The sequence below is a fragment of the Muntiacus reevesi genome, chromosome 4 (assembly GCF_963930625.1).
Source record: "Muntiacus reevesi chromosome 4, mMunRee1.1, whole genome shotgun sequence".
NCBI classification, from domain to species: domain Eukaryota; kingdom Metazoa; phylum Chordata; class Mammalia; order Artiodactyla; family Cervidae; genus Muntiacus; species Muntiacus reevesi.
In genome coordinates this window covers 57138116-57158108 of record NC_089252.1, presented here as the reverse complement: position 1 = coordinate 57158108, position 19993 = coordinate 57138116, and the positions used below count along the sequence as shown (strand labels likewise).

The 19993-nt window shown below is 41.9% G+C and overlaps 1 protein-coding gene across 1 annotated transcript in view; it reads right to left on the bottom strand.

Annotated features, from left to right (window-relative positions):
- The window catches only part of CDH20 (cadherin 20), a gene marked incomplete at its 5' end in the record, with an annotated part of 52356 nt that overhangs the window by 18643 nt on the left and 13720 nt on the right, over positions 1–19993 (bottom strand). Inside the window, 2 exons of the mRNA XM_065934998.1 lie at positions 6142–6395; positions 16688–16875. Coding sequence (XP_065791070.1) covers positions 6142–6395; positions 16688–16875 — 442 coding nt within the window. The remainder of the gene's footprint in view (positions 1–6141; positions 6396–16687; positions 16876–19993) is intronic.

Genomic DNA, 19993 nt, shown 5'->3' with positions numbered 1-19993 from the left:
GTTCGATTTTTTGCGACCCCATGGACTGTAGCCCACCAAGCTCCTCTGTCAATGGGATTTCCCAGGCAAGAATACCGGAGAGGGTTGCCGTTTCCTCCTCCAGGGGATCTTCCCGACCCAGGGACTGAACCCGATTCTATCCCTGCAAGCAGATTCTCTCCCACTGAGACACCAGGGAGGCCGAGGAGAGAGTGCTTAGGTCATGTTTCGCTGCTGTTTCTATCCTTCGAGTCCTTACTCACCTTGGCACGGGGTAAGAGCGGTAACTCCTGTTGAATCTGAGTTGGATACCTGGCCCTTTGTGTTTTACCTGAGTTGTCGTACCTGGCCCCCGTCTTAGGGTCACTAGGTGTGGAGGGAAGCTTAGGAATCTGTGAGTTTAAAAGCCTTCTAAGGGATTTTGATGTGTAGCCATGATTGAGAACCATTCTTGAGAACCTCATGTTGTCCTTGGTAATGGGCAGTAGTTATGATTGATGCCATCTGCCGAATACCAGGCATTTTATAGCTTCTTTTTAAATTCTGCAGCATCTCGAAGATATATAGTTAATAATTTTCAGGTAATAATAAGATCTGAAATGTACATGATTATGTATAAACTATTATATATATTACAGATTGTAAATTATATATAAACACTGGAGAAGGGAACGGCACCCCACTCCAATATTCTTGCTTGGAGAATTCCATGGACAGAGGAGGTTAGTGGGCTATAGTCCACGGGGCCACAAAGAGTCGGACACGGCTGAGCGACTAACACTACACAACACACATATATACATATATAAGCTATTGTACTGGGTTCAAAATTCCATTGAAAGTTGCCAGCGGGTACAAACGAACCTCTTTACAAAACAGAGGTAGAGTCACAAATGGAGAAAACAGTGGTTACCAAGGGGGAAGGCGGAGAGGGATGAGTCGGGAGACCGAGATAGACGTGCACACCGCTGCATATAAAATAGGTAACTCATGGAACCTGTGTGTAGCACAGGGCGCTCTGCTCAGTATTCTGCAGTGCCCTGCGTGAGAAGAGAGTCTAAGAGAGTGGATCTGTGTATAACTGATTCAGTTTGCTGTACCGCAGAAAGTAATACAACATTGTAGATCAATTATAACCCAATAAAAATTAATTTTAAAAAAGTTGCCAGCGGAATTCCCTGGCAGTCCAGTGGTTAAGGACTGCAGGCTCTCACTGCTGAGGGCCTGAGTTCAATCACAAGCCAAGTGGCACAGCCCCCCAAAGAAGTTGCCAGCAATTGCAGTCTGTATCTTAAAGTTGTTGAAACTGGGAAATACTGCCCTTTTGATGGCAGTAAGTAATTTCTTTAGTCTAGTGCCTTGTTTTTCAAACTGAAATAAATATGGTGGGTTATGACTACTGTAGAAAGAAAATGAAATGGATATAGGTATGCCAGACTTATTTACAGTAAGGGTAAATATTGATGGTAAAATGTTTGTTTCGGTATATAGAGATACATACATATAGTTTATACCTGTATATATGGGGCTTCCTAGGTGGCACTCACGGTAATGAATCTGCCACTGCAGGAGATGTAAGAGACATGAGTTGATCCCGGGGTCGGGAAGATGCCCTGGAGGAGGGCATGGCAACCCACTCCAGTGTTCTTGCCTGGAGAATCCCATGGACAGAAGAGCCTGGCAGGTTAGAGTGCATGGGGTTGCAAAGAGCTGGACATAACTGATTTAGCATGCATGTAGCTGTATATATATTATTTGGTAAAGTATTTTGTTTCAAGTATGCATTTTTTTCCTGTTGAGATTCAGGATGACTGTTCAGAGAACTGGGAATTAAAAGGTAAGGTGATCACTAAAGGCTGGAGAAGTTGGAATCATTTCAGTTGAAACCCTCCAAGTGTTGGGAAATTTAAATATGTAATGCTTTTGCTTCTGACCCTATTACTATAGCCTGGCCCTGCTCTAAATATCTTACATATATTGTCTCATGTAATCTCCACAAAAACCTTGTGAGGTAGGTATTGTTATTATCCCGGTTTTACAAGTGAGAAGCCTAAGCATGAAAAGGTTAAGACGTTTGTCCAAGATTGCACAGCTGAGAATCGAACCTAGGCGTATGAAATGTGTGGGATGGCTTAAGGAAACAAAGCCTTCTCTCTTTTTGAAGATAGATGGGGCCATGATGACCAACAATTGACTATTTAATGAAGAATAAACACATGCCTAGCGAGTTCATTTAAAATTAATTGGAGCATTTTTTCTTTTTTCTGGGTGTAATTAGTGATTTAAAGTCTCTGGTTTTTTGAAGATTTGAATTTATCTTAGGAAAAGCACCGGTTGGCCCCTGACAGTCTCTTCCTCCAGCTCCCCCAACACGGGAAGAGGCAGCCATTCACCCACAGAGCCGGAGCCGGGCTGGCAGCTCGCCCAGCGGCCGGACCACCGAGGAGGGAGGCAGCCTGTGAGGAAGCCGCTGTCCGCACGCACACCCGCGGGGCCGCCGCGAGGGCCACAGGCGGCAGGGGAGGCGGGGTGATGGAGCCGCCGACGGACAGGACGCCTGACCGCCTGCAAGACGCTGCGGAGACGCGGCGGGCCGCCCCGAGCGGGTTCCGAGTGGGGCCTGCACTGAGGCGCTGAGAGCGTTCATCACCCTGAGTGGGACACTGGGCCGATTTTCAGGAGCCAGGAGAACAAATTTAAGGGTGGAGATACAGATGGACAATGAGGAAATTGGGAGACGCCGGTGAATTTCGTGGGGGGCTTTCCTTTCCCTAACTAGAATACTCTCAGCTGCTGTGGGCCCAACACACACGTGGATATGTGACGTATCCACGCACGACTGCCCGCAGCGAACAGTGCTGGTGGTCGCTGAGCTCCCTGGTTACTTGGCTGAGGACATTCTCTGAATTTAGGAGCCATTTGAAAGCAGAGTTTCATGGACAGGATCCCAAAATCCACACACACACTCCGGGGAAGCACAGAGGGGCCGGCCGTTTGCATACCAGCAGAAGCCTGTTTCAATTGCTGAAGGGTTCCTGCTTGCTAGAAATTCCTCAAGCATTTATTAAAAATTTAGGTGATCCAGACATTATATTTTTCATGTATATATAACGAGATCTGGAGACTTGGTTTTGGGCTTTACTAGTAACTGATAACCAGCATATATGCCTCAACACACCATAAAGTTTCTAGAAATGAGATTATAAAAGTCCTGATAATGTCATATGTATGCCTATGGCTGATTAATGTTGAAGTTTGGCAGAAACCAACAGAATTCTGTAAAGCAATTATCCTTTAATTAAAAAAAGGTCCTGATAATCTTTTTAAAAAGTTCAATGACCTCTTATCCATAGCATTTTTAACCTAGGTGATGTGTTAATTTTTGGTGATTTAATATGTATTTTATTTTTAGGAATATGAACCTCATTTATTGGTAATTAAAATGTAGAAGATAAATTTAATAGCCAAGCAGCATATAACACATTTGAAGTATTTTAAAAGAAAATAACTTTTATAGGAAAAAAGGAGAAAATGAGCAATTTGAGGAAAGATAACATAGGAAAGTAATTTCCAGATGGGTTTATTAAGTGATAGCCAGAGATCTGACTTCTAGGTGCCTTCTCTGTTGAGAATCCAGGATCCCCAGTGTTCTGCTTGGGCCCAGGGAGCATCCTTCGTTCTTGTGGGACAGTACAGAGCCAGAGACTCTTACCTGGCTGGCTGAATTCTGATCCTTCTTTCCAACCAAAATGCAGAGACCATTATCTCCAGTTCTGATAAGTGGGATTCTATTTCACCTCTGTCCTGGGATGGTAGTCTACAGCAGACCTGTGGCTGTTGCCTTGTTCCTGCCAGTCTCTCTCTCAAGGCCTAAAGTCAGGACTTCCTTGGCTATCCAGTCTTAAGACTCCCACACAGGAAGAACAGGTTCGATCCCTGGTCGGGGGAGCTAAGACTCCCGCAGGCCACATGATGTGGCCAAAAAGAATAAAGACCTAGAGTCTTGCCCTAGAGTAAGCCCCATGGTCCCTGTTCCAGGCCTCCTGCCTGTTCCTTCTTAGATTCCTCCTGACCGGGATCTATTGGACTAGACAGGCGCCCCACTATACATTATTCCGATGCCAGCTGTCCTGCCTTGCTGGCCAACTGATGGTTTTCAGCAGCTTATCACCTGAAGCAGCAGTTTCTGTTAGCCAGACAGGTTTCCTCATGCTGTGTACCTCCTGCTCCATGCCTGCAGTGGATCTGGGTCTGCTGGTATTTCTCTTTCCTTCCTAGATATGTGTTGAGATGATGACCTTAGTCCTAGATAATGCAAGTTCATGCTAGGGGTGTGTGTGTGGGTGTGTGTGAATTTCCTTAGTTCCTGACTGCTTTCTGTCTCTTGCTTGTCACTTAGTAGAGTGACTCTTGACAAAACCAAATTTCCAGTGCCTACAACTCAGGAGTCTATAGCATCAGAATCTGGAAAAAAGATGTGGAATTATCCACTGAATATTCTCATTGACTTTTAGAAACAGGATTTGAGTTTTTCAAACTGTTCTTGTTTTATTTCAAGTATTTTCCCTCCATAAAGTTTTATTCTCTAAAGTTGTCCCCACAGTTAGAAGATACACATGTATTCTTGACTTTTGACATAAATGTAATATTTGTTTACAAATATAAATTTATAGTAGAATTGTTTTCATTTATGTTGTTTTTTGGGGGACAATACGATTTAACTAACTTCTTCCCATCTTAAGCTTAAAAAGCTTAAGGTTGAACTATCACTTCTATAAAATTGTCCTAACTTATAAAGATTTGTTGCCTACTAAAAATCAAGTATCAGAATTGAAACAAGATTATTTAGCCATTTTAATGCCTGAAAATGTAAAATGTTTGCTACTTGGTTAGAGGAAGCAGATTTCCCCCACTAATGTTAATCTCAGGAGAGAATCGTTTTTATTAAATGGCAGAAGTACATTTTCCTCCAAAATGGCACCAGGTGAGGGAAGTAAGCAGCTGACAGAAAAGGCCTCTGACAAATTGAGGTGTTTTTAAACTGTGTGCTCTGTGCTAACGCCCGAGATCCATTTGTGTGGCTTTCGACAATTAACATGACAGATGGCCTCAAACAGCCTGGGAGCCCTGATCTTTTGTGTCAACTTTCAGAGGCTTGGCAGTTGCTCTGGAAGGTTGAAGTGTCAACCTGTTCACCAGCTGTTTGCTCTTTGGTTCCAGGGTCGATAGGAAGTGGCCGTGGCTATAAGAGGAGCTCTTTGCCTGCTCTTCAAGGGGAAGCATCTAGGTTGGAAACTTGATGTTCAAAACATACTTTGGAGAGGCTGATTTGTGGGTTTGCAATAGAAAGTCAGTCTACATGGCATCAAAGCTGTTGACAACGGTGGGAGTTTTCTATGTCTGTTCTTTCTGTAATATATGGAAATATGTGTTTATATGTGTTATTTTTTCCATTTTTAAAGTAAAAATGTCAAAGGTTCACAAAAATTAAGAGTGTATAACAATCACTGTTATATTCACCACTAAGATTCAACAATTTTTAATGCTTTGATATCTATGTGTCTATTTGACAACATCTGGGGTCTTTTTTGGGGGCTTCCCTGATGGCTTAGTGGGTAAAGAATCCGCTTGCAGTGCAGGAGACAAAGGAGATGTAGGTTTGATCCCTAAGTTGGGAAGATCCCCTGGAGCCTAAGGGAATGGCAGTCCACTCCAGTATTCTTGCCTGGAGAATCCCATGGACAGGGGAGCCTGGTGGGCTACAGTCTGTGGGGTGTGCAAAGAGTCAGACTTTATAGATTGTTACAACTCAGGGAATGCTATGGTTTTTTTCTAGGAGGTAGAGGCCAGAGATGCTGCTAAACATTGTAAAATGTATATGATATCCCCCTCAACAAAAAATTATCTACCCCTAAATATCAGTAAGGCCACGACTGAGCACTGAGGGGTGTGTGTATGTGTGTTGCTGAACCAGTTGACAGGGAGTTGTAGTCATAATGACACTTCACTTCTAAACAATATGAAAAGTTCATGTCATTTAAGAAAAAAAGCATTTAAAGAAAGAGTCTCCAGAGGTGGAAGAAGCAAAAGAAAAAGTGCTAGAAAATTAGAATCAAGGGCAGATTCTCGGAAATAAGGCAAAGGTGAAATGTGCGGAAAAACCTGATTGAGTTGTTGGTCACATCTGGGTCCTTGGCAGAAACGATCTGTATGGTTGTCCCAATCGCCACATCTTCAGGTACCTCCACAAAATAAAAGCCAGGGTCAAACACAGGGGGCTCATCCACATCTTCCACACTGATGTGCACCGTGGTTGTGTCTTGAAATGGGCCCAGGTTCAGAAACCGCATCTCGAGGTGAGGGTTGGCTCCCTCCACTTTTAAGGTATAGCTTTTCTTTCTCTCAAAACTGAGGGGCTGAAAAGTAAGGACAGGAAGACTGCTTAGTTAGGAGCATATATGTCAAGGTTCTAAAGGATGGATGATACTGATCGCTGGCAGGTAGTTTCCCAAATGCATTAAAATGGTGGGAAAGAGACAAGAGGAAAATAAGCAGAAATTCTCCTTTTGTTCCATGGTTCTTGCAGTTTCAACAATTTGGGTAAAGAAAGTAATGTGGATGGTAGATGCTTTAGAGATAGTAAAGCAAGCCAGCCTACTGATGAAGAAAGCCACTGCACCCTGAGCAAGGCTGACTTTGACCTGTCTACTCTGTAATCTCCACGGTCATTGTTAGAAAGACTTGTTCATTTGAAAAGGTGTCATGATAATTAAGAGCGAGTTCGAGTTCTTTTTCAGTATATCCAAGCAACTGAGGTCTAAGCTTCTCTGCTTTCTCCCTTAAAAAATATTCTTAAGGACAGAGGCAATAGTGATCTTTTCTAAGAAACTATCAATAAACACCTCATGAAGGTTCTTAGTGCATTGTGTCAGATCAATATTTGTGTGTTTAGTTTATCATAGACAATCTCTTTTAAAAACCTGATCGAGCGCCTCATTTTATAGTTAAAGAAACAGTCTCAGAGAGCTAGAGACTGGTTGAAGCTGATGTGGTTGTCCGTGTCAGGGTGGAAACGCTGCTAAGGACTTTTAGATTCCTCATTCAGGGCTCATCCACAAAAGTTTAACTTTGTCTAATAAAATCCCATGTCATGACATATAGCTTCTTTGGTGTTTCCTTTTTTGGATCTCACTCTCTACCTTCAGAATATTTTATGTCAAAATAAATACAGCACTTCAAGGCACAAAGTAGACTTGAATGCTATCTCTTTTAAGAATAATTCATTTATGTTTTTTTCTTTTAAACTGACAAAAATGTATAAAAGTTTTAAGCAACACCTTAAAATATCATTAATAATTTCAAGAATCAGGGAAATTCAATTCTATACAATAATTGCAGAGGATAGAAAAGCAGTTCCTAAAGCTGAAAAGTCACATGTCAGCTTACATGGTAACTTTGCCATTTTTTTTTTTTTTCATAAAATATGCTGCATGTCAGCACATTTCATGTTAGAAAGAGGCAAGTGTCTATTTAAGCAACTAGTTTGCTTTTGAGAAACAAATAGCAGGAGGAATTGCTTTAACTAAATTTATTATTTTCAAATTCTAACAAAAAGATTTTTGTTTATTTTGTTGCTGTTGTTGATTTATCACTGTTCTGTATTTACTTAGCACCATAGGTTGTACTCTTTGTTTCTTAGAGTCCACCGTTTCCATCTGAACCAAGTAGCCGTTCCTACCAGCCTCCTTGCCTCCAAAATTCCTAGTCAAAAGACAGGGTTTTCATAAACAGGAAAATCTGCCACTCAGGTTTCCATAAATCTGGTGGAATAGATTTACCAATTTATTCTATTTATGTTACTCTTTTAAGTCTAAACATCTGTATTTCCTGGTAATTTATTAATACATTGAATTCTTTCAGAATTCTATCCCTATGTAGAAGTAACCCAAAGTGGACACTGATTGTTTATGTTAGGTTTGAGCTAGGCAGAATATGTTGTTTCTGTAATTTTAAGTCATTTTTCTAATTTGGCATGAATTTCATAAAAAGATGTGACTTATATACCTTAAAATGCACCTGTTTTAGTGTAACGTTTTGCAAGTTTTGAGAAATGCATATAGTCATGTATGCGTTTCCTGTGATAATTAAGATACAGAGCAGTCCCGTCACCCCGTCACCTCCTGACCAGTGCTGCTTTGTGGTCAGATCCCACCCCTGGCACCGACTGGTCCACCTTGTGTCCCCATTACAGGATTTCACATAGATGCAGTCTTTCGGTATGTAGTCTTTTGAGTCTGGTTTCTTTCACTTAGCTTATGCATTTGAGATTCATCCATGTCTTTGTGAACATGGAGTTTTGTCCCTTTTATTGCCAAGTAGTCTTCCATTATATGGGTTTCCCAGATGGTGCTAGCGGTAAAGAACCCACCTACCAATGTAGGAGATATAAGAGACCTGGGTTTGATCCCTGGGTTGGGAAGACCCATTATATGGATGTACTGCAGCTTATCCATCCTTCAGTGGAGGATGGTGTTCCCAGTTTCTGACAGCTATGAATGAAGCCACTGTGAACATTTGTAGACAGGTTTGTGTGGAAGCGTAGGTTTTCGTTTCCTTTGGGTGAATGCCTTGGAGTGGGATGGCAGGAGTACGTGGCAAGTATATTTCTAACTTTATACGAAACTCCCAAACCAGCTTTCACAGCGGCCGTCCCATTTTGCATTCCCACCAGGAACGCATGAGAGTTCTCCCTGCTCCACATCCTTGCCGTCACTTGGTTCTGTCAGTTTTTCTGATGTTAGCATCCTAGTGGATGTGAAGCGGTATCATGGTGGTTTCAATTTGCATTTCCCTAATACCAAATGATGTTGAGCATCTTTATATCTTCTTGAAGAGTTCTTTATGTATTTTATGTTACAGTCCTTTATCAGACAGGGATTTGCAAATATTTTTTCTCAATCTGTGATTTATTTCTTCATTCTTTTATCAGTGATGAGAAGAAACTCTTAATTTTGTAAAATCTCATGTATCACTTTATTTTGTAGATTGGGGTTTTGGTGTCATATCTAAGAAATCAGGGTCACGAGGTTTTCTCCTATATTTTCTTCTAGAAATTTTATAGTTTAGTTTTTTATATTTAGGTAGATCATCTAAATTTCTTTTTATAGGTATGAATCATGGTTCTCTTTTTGTTTTTTTTTAGATACATACATCAGACATCCAATTTTTCTAGTACTGTCTGTTGAAAGACTACAGTGAGTTTTTAATTATTTTTAAAGTTTCTTTTTAAATAACTTACTTGAAGTGAAGTGACGTGAAAGTTGCTCAGTCCTTTCCAGCTCTTTGTGACCCCATGGACTATACAGTCCGTGGAATTCTCCAGGCCAGAATACTGGGGTGGGTAGCTTTTCCCTTCTCCAGGGGATCTTCCCAACCTAGGGATCGAACCCAGGTCTCCCTCATTGCAGGCAGATTCTTTACCAGCTGAGCCACAAGGGAAGCCCAAATAAGTTACTTAGTTATTTTTATATGATTTAATATTATTGTATCCCTTAAGTAATTTTATTGCTTAAGATTTAAAGAAAACATTGCCTTAATACCTTAAACTTTAAATTGCCCATAATTGATACATGAGTTTGACATTTCTGTCTTGAAAAGTTTTTATACTTGTTTTTACATATTTAAATAGTAAGTCAGAGAGTAGAAATGTCTGATACCTCTAGTTAAATTCAGGAAATTTCTTGGAGTCAGAGCACATAAAAAGAAGTCATTGTATCCTTGAAAACTGAGTAATGAAAATTATGTCAGAAAATAGTAATGCAGTTCCTCTAAGCAGAATTAATCATTCCCTCTTCTTCTCCCACAACACTTTGTCTTACTTCCATTACGGTTCTTCTTATTTCGTATTATAAATATTTCTTTCTGTGTTAGTTGCCTTCATGATATTAAAGGGCAAAGACAATGATATAGTCAGATTTTTATTCCCCAGGGCCTCAGGAGGGCCTGAAACCCCAAAATGTTGTTACCTTGTGTAGTGCAAAAGTTTGTCAACGTATTAACATGTACTAGTTGAGTGGCGATACATACAGATGTTTTATTGCTATATTTTAGTGATTGAACGATATAAATTTTTTCATATTTTGACATTTTGGATATAGAATTGCTTCTGCAATTGATGGCACCCTGTAACTTCTGTAGGAGGCAGGATGTAGTTGTCAGCGTCTATGCTGGCTAAACCTGGTCAAAGTCATCAATGCTGTACTTCATTTGAGTTCTGCATGTGTTGGTAATATGTGTTGAATTTTGCTGCCTTCTAAAATATTTTTAAAAAGATTGTATTATGATTCAACATTGAGACAAAAGTTGTTGTGTAGGCAAAATGACATGGAAGCAACAGCAGGGAATAAAGCTGATGTTAGTGAAGCAAATATGCCTGTGTTTGCAAGAGCTTTCCCGGTGACTACAAACCGAGGAATAAGAAAGCGTTGCACCATTAAAACTAGCAGAATTTTTTTTCTTTTTAAAGTGATATCTAAAACAGTGATGAGAATTCATGGCACCTTAGATTTGATAAAATACAAAAGTTTTCTGCTTTGTGGCTTAAGAGGGGAGTGGACTAGAAACAGTTGTTTATTGAATGCTGGAAGATGGAAGACACACTGAAGCCATAAGATCATGCTCATACATAGAATAAAGAATATTCTGAAAATTATATATCTCAAGTTATCTTTGAAGCATTTAAATTAAGAGACTGAAAATCAATTGACTGATTACTTGAACACCAAAAAGACCCAAGGTACTGAGTAGTAATCAGTGTGGCTTTATGAAGATCCGATTCTGTAAATTCAACTTAATTTCGCTTTTTGAAAAAGTATGTGCTATTTTAGATAAATAATAGGCCTGAGAGAAATAAATCAAAAACAGAACTTTTGTTTCAATTTCACATGACATTATTAATGATAAAGTAGGAAGATGGGTGTGGAATGAGCATCTGAGTGACTATTGTTCCAAAAGTATAGGTTGATTAGTCAATAGCCTCTAAAGTATTTATTATATTTGACTTATCCATCTACTCAACTTATTGACCTCTTTCCTAATTCAATTTTCTGACACCTCGTAAGTTCAGAAGAGAAATCCAAGTGACCTTGGCAAAACTGATAAATATTTTGGTTAAACATAGATATAATTTTAGCAATGACAATGAAAGACAGTATTCTGTCTTATGAGATTTAATCTTGTCTCCAGGTAAGGGAGCTGGAGAAGCGACATTTTGAGATTCCTTTTAGATAGAGCCGTACCACTGTGACCAGCCTTGTTTTATACAAAATTGTAATAGTTAATATTTTTTAAACTAATGGCTTACAGTAAGGTCTAAGATATATTCTAATAATTTGATATAAATTAATTTGATATAAATTAATTATTATTATTAAGGGGGCTTCCCTGGTGGCTCTGCTGTAATGCAGAAGATGGTGAAGAATGTGCCCACAGTGCAGGAGCTGGGGCTTCTATCCACGGGTCAGGAAGACCCCCTGGAGGAGGAAGTGGCAACACACTCCAGTGTTCTTGCCTGGGAAATCCATGGACAGAGGAGCCTGGTGGGCTACAGTCCATGGGATCACAAAGAGTTGACTTAAATATTATTTTAAGATATAAAATTTAAAATATACTGAAACCTCAAGGGTTCTGTTTTTGATTGCTTAATTTTTTAAAGATAATTTTTGCCTTAGACAATAATTATCCAAAACTCTGAACTTTTACCTTGTTGATAGTTATCAGTCATGGTAAGCAATATATTATTAATTTATAACTTGAGGCATGCCCCATAGGGGGAACCAGAGATCATATTGCCAACACCCATTGGATCATTGAAAAAGCGAGAGAATTCCAGAAAAACATCTACTTATGCTTTATTGATTACACCAAAGCCTTTGACTGTGTAGATCACAGCAAACTGTAAAATTCTTCAAGAGATGGGAATACCAGACCATCTGACCTGCCTCCTGAGAAATCTGTATGCAGGTCAAGAAGAAACAATTAGAACTGAAGACTGGAACAAAAGACTGGTTCCAAATTGGGAAAGAAGTACGTCAAGAATGTATATTGTCACCCTGTTATTTAATTTATATGCAGAGTACATCATGCGAAACGCTGGGCTGGATGAAGCACAAGCTGGAATCAAGATTGCCAGGAGAAATATCAATAACCTCAGATATAGAGATGACACCACCCTTATGGCAGACAGCAAAGAAGAGCTAAAGAGCTTCTTGATGAAAGTGAAAGAGGAGAGTGAAAAAGCTGGCTTAAAACTCAACATTCGAAAACTAAGATCATGACATCCAGTCCCATAACTTCATGGCAAATAGATGGGGAAACAATGGAAATAGTGAGACACTTTATTTTTTGGGCTCCAAAATCACTGCAATCAGATGGTGACTGCAGCCATGAAATTAGACACTTGTTCCTTGGAAGAAAAGCTATGACAAGCCTAGACAGCATATTAAAAAGCAGAGACATTACTTTGCCAACAATGGTCTGTCTAGTCAAACCTATGGTTTTTCCAAAAATCATATATGGATGTGAAGTTGGACCATAAAGAAAGCTGAGCGCCGGAGAATTGATGCTTTTGAACTGTGGTGTTGGAGAAGGCTCTTGAGAGTCCCTCGGACTGCAAGGAGATCCAACCAGTCCATCCTAAAGGAAATCAGTCCTGAATATTCATTGCAAGTACTGATGCTGAAGCTGAAGCTCCAACACTTTGGCCACCTGATGCGAAGAACTGACTCATTTGAAAAGACCCTGATGCTGGGAAAGACTGAGGGCAGGAGGAGAAAGGGAAAACAGAGGATGAGATGGTTGGATGGCATCACCGACTCAATGGACCTGAGTTTGAGCAAGCTCTGGGAGACGGTAAAGGACAGGGAGGCCTGGCGTGCTGCAGTCCATGGGGTTGCAAAGAGTTGGACATGCCTGAGCAACTGAACTGACTGACATAATAGGGTAGCGTTCTTAATCTTATCATATGATGACTTTGTATTATTATTTCTAATGACCTTTTATAATTTTTTATTAATCCTCAAAGAATATGAATAAAATAAACCAATATTTAAATTATATCCAAATTTATATGATGATACCAAAATTAATGTCAGCATTTTGCACAGTTTTGAGGTCATTGTGTGCCTGTTACAAAGATTTCTGGTTGGAGGAACGCTGGATATATCTGTTCTTTTGCTGTACTTGACTGCACTTTCAGTAAATACAGGACAAACATGTGAACTCTTCTCTTCTTCCCTTCTAAAGCAGCGTTAACTCAGCTCTATGGAACAGTATAGAATAAGGTTGTTATTAAATACATTAATTCATGCCACAGTCTGTTATGACTTCATTGGTTTTGTCAGGGTCATCAATGATCTCCAGGTTCCTGAAGTCTGTGACTGATTTTCAGTATTCTTCTATGTCCTTTAGCAGCCTTTATCGCAGGCAGTCACTGTTCTCTTGGAAAGTGTCTCCCTGCCGCCCAGGACAGCACAGTCTCCTGATTTCCCTCTGCTTGTCTGGTCTCTCCGCCTCAGTCTCCTTGCTTGTCTTTGCCCTCCCTGACCTCACCAAGGGGCGCCACAGGGCTTACTTCACTGCTGTCTTCTCTAGAGATGCTCAATCCCTTGGCATATTATTATTTTTTTTACTTGCTTTAAGTACCATTTAGGACTCTCAAATTTATATTTCTCACTCAGAACTCTTCTCCACGTTCCAGACTCCTATAACCAACAGCGACTGTATATCTCCACTTAGGTGTCTGATGGACACTGCAAATGCAACATGCCCAGCACTGAGTCCCAGTATTTCCCCATCTCACTTAGTGCCAGCTCTATTCTTTTTGTTGCTCAACTGACTCCTCATTTCTTCCTAACAGTTTGACTGAGGATGTGAAAGAAAAAGAGGAGGACTGTTAGTCCTACTTTCAAAATATATTCAGATTCTGACCGCTTCTCACTGCCTCCATTCCCAACACCCTAGACCAAGGCATCATCCTCTCTTACCTGGATTATCACAGTAGCATCCCAGCTGGTGTCCCTGTTTCCATTCTTGCCCCCTTATGGTCTTTTCCCAACACAGATTACACAGTAATCATTTCATAGTAGAAGTCCAGTGATGTCACTCATCTGGTAAAATCCTCCAGTTTTGCACTTCAGTCAGATGAACACCCAGCGTCCTGCCATCTGCACACACGGCCCTAACACCGTCCAGCCGCCTTGCTCCTTTTCTGGCCTCATCTCCTCCTGGAGTCCCTCTCGGACCTTAGAAAGCGCCTTCTGTTCTCGAGACCCGCCGGGCGGAGTCCACCTCAGGGTCGTGCTCTGACTGTCTCTTCGTCCGGAACTCTTTACGTACCCGTTCCCTTGTGCGCAGGGCTGCCGTGTATGGTTCTCACTGAGAGTCACTCATGGGCTCCTCCTAGGGCTGTGCATCGTCAATCTGCCCAGCTCCATGCTGTAACTCTGCCTACTTCTTCTTCTTCTTCTTCTTTTTTTAATATATATTTAGTCATTTGGCTGTCCCTGGTCCTGGTTGTGGCCTACGGGACCTTTGGTTGCAGTACGTGGGATCTAGTTCCCTGACCAGGGATCTCTACATTGGGAACACAGAATCTCAGCCACTGGACAACCAGCGACACCCCGACTTTGCCCACTTTAAATCTTTGCATAAATGTCACTTCTGTGTGAGGCCAGCCCCAAGCCTGAAGTTAAATCTGAAGTCGTGCTGGCTCTTCTGCCCTCACCCCCTCCTGCACTGCACTTGCTGCTTTCTGATTCACTGCCTCATTGACTCACTTGCTATTGTGATAGTCTTCTTCCCCTCATAGAATGTAAATTTCAAGAAGGCAGGGTCTTTTGGTCATTTTATTTACTTTCTATATTAAATACAGTGCCTGGCACATAGGTAGGCACTCAACAAATGTTTATTGAAGAAATAATTTAAAATACCTTGAATTTTAAAGTGTATTTGAAATAGAAGAAAAGGAAGATTAAACCAATACTTTTTTGAATTAATTTATCAGATATATTTAGGATGTTAAAACTTCAATTTTATTAAGTTCTGTCTTTCAGCTGAGTATATACATATGTGCTTTATGCCACAGAATTGATAGCTTACATTTAGGAAATGTATTAACTTACTATGAAGCAGAGAGTTTCAAATTGTGGCATCACTCAGCAGCTATGTTTGATAAAGCCTTTCCAAGTCTAATTAGCATCCGTGAGTCTTTAAGTAGCAGTTTAAAAATCCCTGCCTGTTTTATTTATTGATTAATAATAATAGGATAGCTTGCTTTATTGTTATTTATAGTATACTGTGGTAAAAATGAGGTTATTCAAATGCAGATATTGGTTAAGTCATTAATATTATGAGGGAATTAAGCCATGACAGTTTTTTAAGTGGCTAAGTAGTGAGCTTTTTCATGCTGTTCATGGGGTTCTCAAGGCAAAAATACTGAAGTGGTTTGCCATTCCCTTTTTCAGTGGACCACATTTTGTCTTGGGCTCCAAAATTACTGCAGATGGTGACTGCAGCCATGAAAGATGCTTGCTCCTGGGAAGAAAAGCTATGACCAACCTAGATAGCATATTAAAAAGCACAGACATTACTTTGCCAACAAAGGTCTGTCTAGTCAAAGCTATGGACCAAAAGAAAGCTGAGCGCTGAAGAATTGATGCTTTTGAACTGTGGTGTTGGAGAAGACTTGAGAGTCCCTTGTACTGCAAGGAGGTGCAACCAGTCCATCCTAAAGAAAATCAGTCCTGAATATCCATTGGAAGGACTGACACTGAAGCTGAAACTCCATTATTTTGGCCACCTGATGAAAAAACTGACTCATTTGAAAAGACCCTGATGCTGGGAAAGATTGAGAGCAGGAGGAGAAGGGGATGACAGAGGATGAGATAGTTGGATGGCATCACTGACTCGATCACATGAGTTTGAGTAAACTCCTGGAGTTGATGATGGACAGGGAGGCCTGGCGTGCTGCAGTCCATGGGGTCACAAAGAGCCAGACACAACTGAGCGACTGAACTGAACTGAAGTAACGAGCTAGGAGAAGTGACATGTTTATATTTTTATCATGGCTTGGTACCCTTCCTGTAAAACGATGACATGGCCAGTGTTTACATGTGAACAAAAGGAGTAAGGGGTTTTCTTTGTTGTTGTTTTGTCTGTGTTTTTGGCCTTGATGTGCAGCACACAGGTTCTTAGGTCCCTGAACAGGGACTGAATCCGCACGCCTTGCCCTGGGGCTTCCCAGGTGACTGGCGCCAGTGGTAAAGAACCCGCCTGCCAATGCAGGAGACACAGGAGATGTGGGTAGATAGATCCCTGAATTGGGACGATCCCCTGGAGAAGGAAATGGCAACCCGGGCAAGTGTTCTTGGCTGGGCTAATCCCATGGACAGAGGAGCCCGGCGGGCTACAGTCCGTGGGGTCGCCAAGAGTCGGACGGACTGAGCAGCTGAGCCGGTGCACGCCCTTGTAAGTTGGAGTCTTAACCGCTGGACTGCCAGGAAAGTCCAGGACGTTTTTTTTTCCTTAATGATAGGAACGTGTTTATCAGAGGATTTAAAGCAATTCTATTAACAATATGACAGTTCTTACTAATATTTCACGCACGCTCAAGGGCTCCCCTGAAATGACTTAGAAGAAGGAGCTCAGTTACCTTCTTCACGGTTATGATGCCCACTTGGAAGTTGGGATCCGTGTTGATGTCGAACGCGTCTGCCCCGTCCCCATCCACGATCGTGTACTTCATCTCCGCGTTGATTCCTTCGTCCAAGTCCTTGGCAAACACCCTCCCCACAGTGGAGCTAACCGGAGCTGATTCCAACACACTCATCTGGTAGTGTTCTGTGAAGAAGTCAGAACATGCAGTTTTTGTAACCTGTCACTACACAAAAAAACACCTCCTCTGTATCACATCACATCTGCCACGTTGTGCAAAACATCTTTTTCATCATCCAAAGTTAAAACTTGAGTTTTACCAATGAGAAGACTGAGATCCAAAGGACTAAGCAGAGGTTACTGGGTCATAGCCTGCACTGGATGTCAGACGAGGAGGGGCCAGAATACGTCCATCATAATCCTAGGAGTAGGACAGGACAGAAGCAAAGATACTGCTTACCTCAGTGCATGCCTCCGGGGTGGTAGGCGGCGCCTTGCTCCCGTCTTTCAGTCCTTCCTGACGCACTGGTTCCCCAGTGTTAATGCTGTTGTGGTCACAAAGTGCACGTTTATTCTGTTTGTGTTTCAGACGCACACATTTTCCTGTGGCCGGGCCAGCACGCTGAGCACCTGTCTGACCAGCTGCCCACGTTCGGAGCTGACCAGCGCCCGCAGAAAAGGTCCGGCCGCAGAGCCCGGCTCTGCCGGCTTCCGCTCGGTCCGTCCATCAGGGTGTCTGCACTGGGGCCTGCGCCCCGGCGGCTTCTTCAGGGACATATCTTGATGCTTTTTGTTCTTTTTTCTGAAAGAGAATACCCTCAGGAGTCTCACCTGTGTGGGAAGCTCAGAGCCTTTTCCACTTGATACCCCGAATCCACTTGTTCAGTTCATGTTCATCTCCACGGAGTAGTATTTTCATTAACTTGCCTCCCCTCGGGCTCAGCTTTTTGGCGCTCCTCACTCTTTTGTCGGTCATAGTGTGGATGACTAAAGACTCAATCAAACAACCACATTTTCGATATGTCTGCAGTGCCTCTGGTTCTCATACGCATCGCAGGCTGTGGGGTGTGACCCTGGGAAGTCGGGGGTGGGGAGAGCGGTGAGGGCTGCCTTCCCACATTGAGCTGGGGGCTGACGGCACCCAGCCAGCGCTCAGCAGCCTCCCTTGCGCAGGAAGAGAAACGATGCCTGTTCTTTGCCGACGTGAGCCAGGAAATGGCTAATATCTGCGCTAAACTGCAGGCGATTGGATTTCATGATCTCTTTGCGTTCTCTTCCAAAGTTGTTGATCGAGCAGACTTTGCTACTGCAGAACATGTTTTGGAAAAACAATTTTCTCCAGGAAATTTAGGTGTTCTGTGTCAAAACAAACATCTTGTCCATCCAATTTCTATACATAATGCATTATATTAGAAACAAATAACCTGAGGTCTTGATACTCCATTATATTTGGTTAAATTAAAGGTAACTGAGCTTGTTCAGTATAAAATAGAAGGTGTGTCACTGTGTCAACAACCCCTAATCGGTTGTGATAATATTTGTGAAAAAGAAGGAAAGCAGGATTCCTTTCCTACAGTAGGTCCAAATCTATATGAACTGTGTAACAGCTTCGCTCTTCTCGTTCTGCCTTCTCAGAGATACTGCCCAGTGTCAGATTACAAGGCCAGGGTTTGGTTCAGGGATGTTCAAGCATCTGTAGTCTAGTGCGCACAGTGAGAGCCATTCATGAAAGAGTGAAGATGGGTCAGCAGACGGGTCAGTTAAGAAGCCAATCCATGTGGCCTTTCATAAACTGTTTCATGATGCTCTCGTCTTCTGAACTGCAGAACCCATCAGCTTAGTAATCTCCTCGTTCATATCCCTTGTAAAATACTCACCTGGTATCTTGTCTTTGGTTTCACAAAATCCCACGGGGACTTTATGGATACCAGCTGCATGCAAACGTTTGGATTTTATCCCCGTGTTTACGCGGATAAGGTAAATGGCTTGCCCGCAGTGTGGCTCTTCAGCAGAGGGTCTGGCCTGGCCGAGCTTTAGCTCAGCTGCTGCTGACCCGAATTTCCTGGCTGAGCCTTTCACCCAGAATTGGGTCTGCCGCTCGCACTTCTCCAGTTGCTCCCTTTTAGAATCCGCTTCTCAAATTCACATCTTCATTCCCGGTCTCCATCCCACAGTCACAGCTCTATATTCCACCTTTCTCAATTCAGCCTGATTGTCCTGCTGTCCCTTCATATTCAAGGCGGACTTTGTCTTCCTCTTTGCCTGCCACTAGTTCCGCTAGGCATCCTCTGTTTCCCCCATTAGGACAATCTTTTTCCCTGTTGTCCAGACCTAGAACATCATTGTTATCTTTGACTCCACCTCCCCTTAGCCAAGAAATCAGAGGTAGAAATCCAAGTTTTCTTATTTGTCCCATTCCACTTCTTCCGCTATTTCCTTACGTTCTTATCAGTTCAAATCTGGACCATCCTAAAAGCCTCCTACCAAACTCTCCCGCTTCTAGTGTGCATTCCTGCCAGGCAGTGGTCTGTGTGGCTATCAAAGTAGCCTTTCTTTATGTCTCTCACTTGCTCAAAAACTTTGCAGTGACTTCCATTAGACATGGAACATTTGAATCAATAAAAGAGCAGGTCTTCATTTTTGGGATCTTTGAACATAAAATTACATTTGCAGCTTTATTTCTAGGGCTTTATATCCCATACTAGAATGCTGCTCAAAACAAAATTTTTTAAATTGAATGAACAGCTTCTCCCTTCAGGAATGTTTTCTTTTTTTCCTGTTTGACTCCGTTATATTCTTCAGTACCTGGTTGAACTCTCATCCTTTTATTAAGTCTTGACTCATCTTGGTTTATTGTGAAGGCGTCATTCTGCACTGACCAGGTGGCACAGCAAATGCTGCTTCCCACTTACATTTTGATGAATACCAGTATGTGTACTCCCAAGTGGAACTTCAGCTTCACAAGGGCAGGCACTTCGCTTCAAGAATCTTGTGCCCCTCATGCCCAGGGCCCTTACTAAGCAAGCGCTCAGTACCTGCTGTGAATCGAGGGGTCACTGTGTTCACCTCCAGCTTTGGCTTACTCTCCCTGCATGCATTCTCAAAAAATCGATTCTTGTTGGAGAGAGGTGAAAAAAAATCTTAGATATGACAGTGGTTTGTGGCTCTATAAAGTTCATCCCTACCCAAAACATCCTCTTGCTTAATATTTAACTGTATGAGGGGAGTGATCAGGGCATGGCACTCAAGGAAAAAAGGGTCTAAAGGGAGCGATAGTGACAAGTAGAGAAACACTGGCTTAGTG